Here is a 7573-nt window from a genome sequence, read left to right on the forward strand (position 1 = left end):
CTTGGGATGCGCTTAGAAATCGGTGACACGGAATCGAGAGGGATTGGAATGTCGGAACCTGCTATTTATAGGGCATTATGGGGTGCACGTCGTGCAGTGCGCGCTGCGCAAGTTACCCGAGAACCACCCTGGGGCAGACACGTGTCCCCCTCCTATGGTGCCACGTCATCCGTATCTTGACGAATCTAGGTGTCAGAATGCACGCCGCGCGTTGCGTGCGGGTGTGCGTGTAGGCGATTTTCAATCTTTGAAAATTCGTATTTCTCTCATGTAGATTCCGTTTTCAACGTCCCTAATATATTCGTGTTGGTCTCGATATATACTACAACTTTCCTTTTGGTCTTTTTCGCTAATTCTAACTTTTGATTTTAGCTTATATTTGATAACTGTTATGATTTTATAAAAAATTATAACTCTCTTATGAGGATTCTGATTTAGGCATTCTTTGTCTCTAAATTATTAATTTAAGTAGTACTACGTTTCTCCTCTTGGCGACTTCTGCTAAAATTCAACACATCTCTTCGTAGTTTTTGACATTGTAACTTTTAATATACGATAGATTTTTATTTCTTATAAAAACCATATCTCTTTCATATTAAGTTGGATTTTGATAAAGTTTATAGTTTTGGGTCTGAAGTAATGAGTACGCTTTTAAAATGCTAACATGCTCATACAATGACATACTTTTTCATGCATTAAATTTTTTAGACTAAATGTTGATGTGATTAAGGACGAAAACCGAATATATTTATTCCTACACCGAATGGTTACATAGTGGTTCAATTATGTGTTATTGACAACATTAGGTTCTAACGGCGGTTGATGATGTATTTTATAAGTTGTCACACATAAATTCTTAATAATCACGGATTTAATTTTATGAATATCACTTTGAATTATACATATGTATTTTTTTTGAAATGACAGACTGATCCATTCTTAAATTATCACCTATGTTTTTAACGAAACTTAAATCCATGACATATGTAATTATATATTATTTTGCTTAAACTTATTTATAATAACTAATTTCATAATAAATTCAAAAAGTACTACAAAAATCACAAGTTTCAACATTTTAAATTTGTATTGGATGGATACTATATATAATTAATATTTTACGAAATTGTAAAAATAGTCTTTATGATATGCATAAATTATAATTTTGATCCAAAAAGTTTTAGCCTTCCACAGGTCCAAAATTTTGTTTTATTGCATGTTTGGTAAATTATAGAAGTGTGTGAAATGATTATTTTGTTTTTTTTCTTTTTATTTACTTTACTATTTATCTAATTAAAATAAAACAAAAAAAACAAAATATAAACCTACCCTAATACTAGGAGTGTAAAAAAATATATGTACGCGAAAATCCAATCTAAAATCATTTCAAGTTTTGGATGTTTGATTTTTTGAATATCCAACATTCATATATCCATTTTTTTCCAATTCAGATACAAATATTCATTTTCTAATACAAATAAAACAAAATACGTCATCAACTACCGTTAGATTCTAACGTTGTGTTTTTGAAAATGAATATTTGTATTACATAGCGAATATTATTTGAATAATAAATAAAATATTAAAAATAATATAATTCAAAATTTCTGAATAATAAAGCACAAATCTATCATCTTGTAAAACTTTTCAAAATTCTTTAAAACAAAACTAAAACAAAATAAGAAGTTTGGAGTTGTGGTGCTAATCTAAAATTTTTTCGACTAAAGCTAACAATTTTCACCAAACCATTAGATAATTTTTGCAATTTTGTCTTTATATAATCACAAAATCTATAATGAAATCTAATTGATTTAAAACATATGCGTATTTCCGTGTCGTTGCATTTGAGTTGGACGGAAGTTTCCTTTTAGGGTTTATACGAATTAGTTACGACATCAGTTGTGAAATTACCAGAATACCCATTCTACAGTACATATACCCTCATCTTCTCTAGACATTAGGGTTCTTGCTCTTCAAGCCGAAGCCCTAAAACCTTCTTTCTTCCTCTGTTCATCACCCAAAGTTAGCCAATTTATATGTCGATATTGATTGACACAATGCATTATCCTAATTGATAATTCTTTAATCCATGTGTTTTCCAATTCGTACTCCAAACCCTATTAAAATCTCACGATGCAGATATTGAATTCAGACGAAACAGCAGTTGTTCCAACTGATGACCATGATTGCACCACCACCCCAACCGAAAACATCGAAGAAGAGTTGGATGAGAACTCGAATGTAGAATCCGCAATAGATGCTTCTGGAAAGACTTTGGATCTCCAGGTTTTGGATGAGAGTAGGATTAGTGACGGTGATAATTCTTCAATAGAGGGTCTATATGTGTACAAGAATACGTTCAATTTGATTCCTCGATCGGTAGGGGGTTTGGTTAGGTTAAAAACCCTTAAATTCTTTGGGAATGAAGTCAATTTGTTTCCTTCAGAATTTGGCAACTTGGTTAACCTCGAAAGATTGCAAGTGAAGATTTCTTTGCCGGGGTTGACTGGATTACCTCTACAAAAGTTGAAGGCCTTGAAGGAGTTAGAGCTTAGTAAGGCGCCTTCCAGGCCTTCAGCTTTTCCATTACTGGGAGACATAATGGGACTTGAACGCTTAACCAAGCTATCCGTCTGCCACTTTTCTATCAGGTAAATTCTTGTCTTTTTTTGGTTATTCTATTTCTTGTTACAAATCTTGTTTCTGTTCATGGTCATGTGAATAACATTGTCACATTAAAATTTAACGAATTTAATCATGGTACTGACCTCTTATATCTTTGATTTATGAAATAACTAGACTCATAATCAATACAGGATTGATTTGTCTGCTTATATCAGAATGACATTAGCCACTATAGGAAAGAACTAGGATTTTAGACCTGATACATTCAACTATTGCCTTACAACTGAAAACTAGGCCACATGTCCACAACGCCTTAATTGCTTTGCTCTTCACTTGACATTTGGTATATCCAATTCTTTTCTCAGTATCTTCTTTGTCTCATCTTTTCTCCTGTGACTAGAAAGTGAACATAACTTTATAAGGTCAAAACAGTTTTGACTAGCGACTTATCTCTAGTATTTTGGCTGTGAACCATGTCTCATATTCTATGGTGGACAAGAAGACCTTTTTCTCTGGATATCGTGAACAGAGATTTCAACATGAATTGTAAGGATGTTTACTTGTTTACTTAGCTTATTGCCTTATTCCATGGCTTGATATAAACATCATTGCGAATGTCGCCTTGCCTTGATCAGTCATGCATGTTTTTTTGTTCAAAGAACATAAAATAAACAAAACTAAAAAAAATCATAAAGGAGGGTTGCTTTTGGAATAAGGATGTAAATAATTCAGGGTTAGCTCTTCTCTAGTCTCTGTATATGCTGATAACCATATATTTAACTCAAAGTACTGATGAAATTTGGCCTCCTCATTATTTTGCAGATATTTGCCTCCAGAAATTGGCCGTCTTACTTGCTTGGAGTACCTAGATCTTTCACACAATAAAATGAGAAATTTACCCACAGAAATCACTAATTTGAGTGCCCTTATAACATTGAAAGTTGCCAACAATAAATTGGTCCAAGTACCTCCAGCCTTATCCTCTCTCCAAAGATTAGAAAACTTGGACCTTTCAAACAACAGGTTGACATCCTTGGGGTCTCTTGAATTTGACATGATGCATAATCTTCGCAGACTAAACCTTCAGGTACTTACAATCAACTTAATCCCTTTCCCAAGTAAATCTCGTCTTGAAACTAGTAGAAACTTTAAAAAATGAATGCCTGAATGTTTAAGATAGTCAATGAGCAATGGTATATGCTTCTCTATGTATAGGGTTATTTTGCACCTGAAGTACATTGACATGCTTTATATGACTTGATCTTGACGGAGGTAATATATATTCTTTAATTGTAGTGCTAAATATGGAGAACTGCCTTGATATATGCACAAAAAATCAACTCTCATTTGGTGGTATACTTGTATTTGTATACACCCGTATGACTGCTTTATAATATTTTTTGGATGTGTTGGTTTTCTTGGGTATAATACATCAAGAGGGGACTTTGTTATTATGCTATTCTTCTTTACTCTTTACCTAGTGAACGCATATCATCTGTATGTCATTCTGATGCTGTTATATGTCTTCTTTTCTAGTTCAATAAGCTTCCAAGTTTTTCTCAACTACCTTCATGGATAAGCTGTGATCTAGAGGGCAATGATGAAGACATGACCAATGGCGAATTCATCAGTTCATCTGTAGAGATGGATGTATTGGAAAGTACTGTCACAGCCCTTGATGATGATTCCATAAATGGTAGTCTTTCTTCCTGTCACTTCTTTAAAAATTTCATTTTTTTTTATCAGAGATGGATTCTAATGTGTGCTAATGTGATCCAGATTCTCCTGCTTCCATGTCAAGTCATTTAACTGGTTCTTCACCAAATAGATCTTTCCCAGCAAGAAAAGCTAGGAAGGGGTGGAAAAGGCGTTACTATTTGCAACAGAGAGCTAGGCAAGAGCGTTTAAACTGCAGCAGGAAGTGGAAAGGTGATGATTCTTCTGTCCATGCTTCAACTCAAAACACAACCGAAAATTGTGAATCCTGCAATACTATTGTTCCATCTGAAGCCCTTCTAGAAGGCCCCTCAGTTAGTGCTTCTGTTGATCTGGATAACAAAAAACTGCTTCCTCCAGATGGTGACAGTGAGAAGGACCTTAGTTCAGAACAGGTTGAGGGCAAAGAGGTTGAAGATGATTGTAGCAAAGAAAATGCTGAATTGGGTGCTCTTTCAGAGGAGAAGTTGGTGGTGGATAATTCCTGTGGTAATAATGCCAATACACAGTCAAAAAGACATTCTGAGAGGGATCTTGATAACCCTAAACCAAGAAAGTCAAGAAGACCAACTGACACACACATAAACCAGTCTTCTAAATATAGTACAATGTCGTTTTGTAGCATTGAGGATTATCTCCCAGATGGGTTTTATGATGCAGGGCGAGATCGTCCTTTCTTGCCTCTCAGTAGCTATGAGAAAAGCTTGCATCTTGGCTCACGTGAAGTTATAGTCATGGACAGGTAGTTTTTGTAATCTTGATAACCAGCTATTGTCCATTGAAGGGTAATGATATGTAAACTGAAGTTAAATGTTTTTTCAGGGAAAAGGATGAAGAGTTGGATGCTGTAACACTTTGTGCTCAATCATTGCTGTATCATTTAAATCAGATGTATGGTTCCACGAAAGATGAGGGAGACATTTATCTTGGTAAATTACAGATTGCTTCCTTGCTTGCTCTGTTTGTATCTGATCACTTTGGAGGGAGTGACAGAAGTACAATGGTTGATAGGGCACGCAAGTCTGTATCTGGATCAAACTATAACAAGCCTTTTGTCTGCACTTGTCCAACTGGGAACAACAACAATATTATGAAATCCACAAAACAAAATGTAAACTCAGTAGATGACACTGCTCTCCTATGTGAAAAATCTCTCCAGTTGATAAAAGCTAGGAGAAATTCCATTGTTGTCCCTATTGGAACTCTACAATTTGGTGTTTGTCGACATAGGTCATTGCTCATGAAGGTAGTTTAATAATCTATTTACATGGGTTTACTTTCTGTGTATAAATAAATAATTTATTTCTTTTTCCTATTTGCTTATAATCCAGTACCTTTGTGATCGAATGGAGCCTCAAGTACCATGTGAACTTGTGAGAGGGTATTTGGATTTTGCACCTCATGCTTGGAATGTAATTGTGGTTAAGAGGGGCGATTCAGACATTCGGATGGTAGTGGATGCATGTCGTCCTCATGATATAAGAGAAGAGACAGATCCAGAATATTTCTACAGGTATAATATCTATTTATACATACATGATGTGTACTTATGTTGTATATACTATATATATTAAGTTGGTTGGTATTTTACATTTAGGTATATTCCTCTGAATCGGATCAATGGTGATGCACACTGTTCTTTTCCATCTCTTTCTGCTGCATACAAAGACATCAAGGAAGGAGATTCAAGTTCAACAACCCTTATTGAATGCAACCTGGGATCAGTTGAGGCTGCTGCTAAGGTCTTGATAACTGTTATAGTTCTTTATTTGTTGTAATTGGTATGTATGAGTATCAGCATTACATTTCTTAATTTTTGTTTACATGATGTTGCAAATATTAACAGGTGCGCACTTTGGAAGTGAGTGGGAGCTCTGCAGATGAAGTTAGGAATTTTGAATATAGCTGCTTAGGGGAAGTGAGACTTCTAAGTGTTTTGAAGCACCCTTGCATAGTAAAAATTTTAGGTCATCAGATATGTACCAAGTGGTTACCTTCACAATCAGAAGATGGAATACCCGAACACCGAATATTGCAGTCTGCCATTTTTATGGAGCATGTAAAAGGCGGATCTTTAAAGGTACTTGTCATACATTATCTTATCTATTAAGCCACTTGTTGTTTTTTTTGCTTTGTGCATTAATTGTCGTCTGAATAACAAACAGGGGTATGTAGAAAAGCTTGGAAGATCTGGTGAGAAGCATGTTCCTGTGAATTTGTTGATGCAAATTGCTAGAGATGTTGCTTGGGCGTTATCTGAAGTGCATTCGAAGGATATAATACATCGTGACTTGAAGAGTGAGAATATTTTGGTGGAGCTGGATGAAAGTGAAACATCAGCTGTTGTTAAGGTTTGTGATTTTGATAGAGCAGTTCCATTACGTTCTTGGTTGCATACATGTTGCATTGGGCATACGGGGATCCCTCCACCAGATGTCTGTGTTGGAACTCCCCGTTGGATGGCTCCTGAAGTTTATCGAACAATTCATGATCGTCGTTTATACGGACTGGTATGTATACCAAATTATGTCTAAAAAGCATTTGAGAAAGAAACAACAAACACCTAATAAGTTATTTCTTGTGTGGTGTAGGAAGTAGATATATGGTCTTTCGGATGCCTACTTTTGGAATTATTGACTTTGCAAGTGCCTTACGTGGGGCTACCCGAGTCCAAAATTCATGATCTCCTTTTGGTATGTAAATTAATTATTTAAGGGTTAAATGCAAACACAAATAAATCAAACTACATTGCTATATGATAATAATTAAATTGATTAAAACAGATGGGGAAACGGCCGCGATTGACGGATGAACTAGAGGCCTTGGGTCCGGTGGAAGAAGAAGAAGAAGATGATAGTAAAGAGACAGAGCTGCAAACTGAAGAATACAAAGAAGAAAAAACCCTCAGATTTTTAATTGATATTTATCGGCAGTGTACTCAGGATGATCCTAATGATCGTCCCACAGCCATAAGACTTTACAAAATGCTGCTTGATTTCTCAAATTTGACTAGTCGGGAAGTAGTCTAGATAGAGTCTTATCTTATTAGTTAAGCTCTCAGTTGTGTTTGTATTTGTATCAGTATTTGTTGTGGTTAAAGTTATATATACAGACCCACTGATTGTTGTTAATTGTTATTTCTCTTCCCCGGGTATTAGAGCAGAGCCCAGGTGAAGTTGTTTATGAATTTTGTTTTTCTTTCTTTGAAAGAAATTGTTTAGTGTTTGTGTAA

The 7573-nt window shown here is 35.2% G+C and overlaps 1 protein-coding gene across 1 annotated transcript; it reads left to right on the forward strand.

Annotated features, from left to right (window-relative positions):
* The first annotated feature begins 1894 nt into the window (after positions 1-1894).
* On the forward strand, positions 1895-7573 carry LOC145047628 (Leucine-rich repeat protein kinase family protein). Its single transcript, XM_078995939.1, has 11 exons — positions 1895-2651; positions 3448-3712; positions 4162-4321; positions 4405-5083; positions 5164-5587; positions 5673-5854; positions 5939-6083; positions 6188-6421; positions 6507-6851; positions 6933-7034; positions 7125-7573. Exons 1-11 carry the CDS (start codon positions 2134-2136, stop codon positions 7368-7370), a joined length of 3300 nt encoding a protein of 1099 aa, XP_078852065.1. The 5' UTR covers positions 1895-2133; the 3' UTR covers positions 7371-7573.

Source organism: Lactuca saligna, chromosome 5 (genome assembly GCF_052625555.1).
Source record: "Lactuca saligna cultivar CGN05327 chromosome 5, ASM5262555v1, whole genome shotgun sequence".
Taxonomy (NCBI): domain Eukaryota; kingdom Viridiplantae; phylum Streptophyta; class Magnoliopsida; order Asterales; family Asteraceae; genus Lactuca; species Lactuca saligna.

Coding starts and splice junctions, on each gene's coding strand:
- LOC145047628 (XM_078995939.1), top strand. CDS start 2,134: ATGCAGATATTGAATTCAGACGAAACAGCAGTTGTTCCAACTGATGAC. Junction 2,652..3,447: donor GTCTGCCACTTTTCTATCAG/GTAAATTCTTGT, acceptor ATTATTTTGCAG/ATATTTGCCTCCAGAAATTG. Junction 7,035..7,124: donor AAATTCATGATCTCCTTTTG/GTATGTAAATTA, acceptor TGATTAAAACAG/ATGGGGAAACGGCCGCGATT.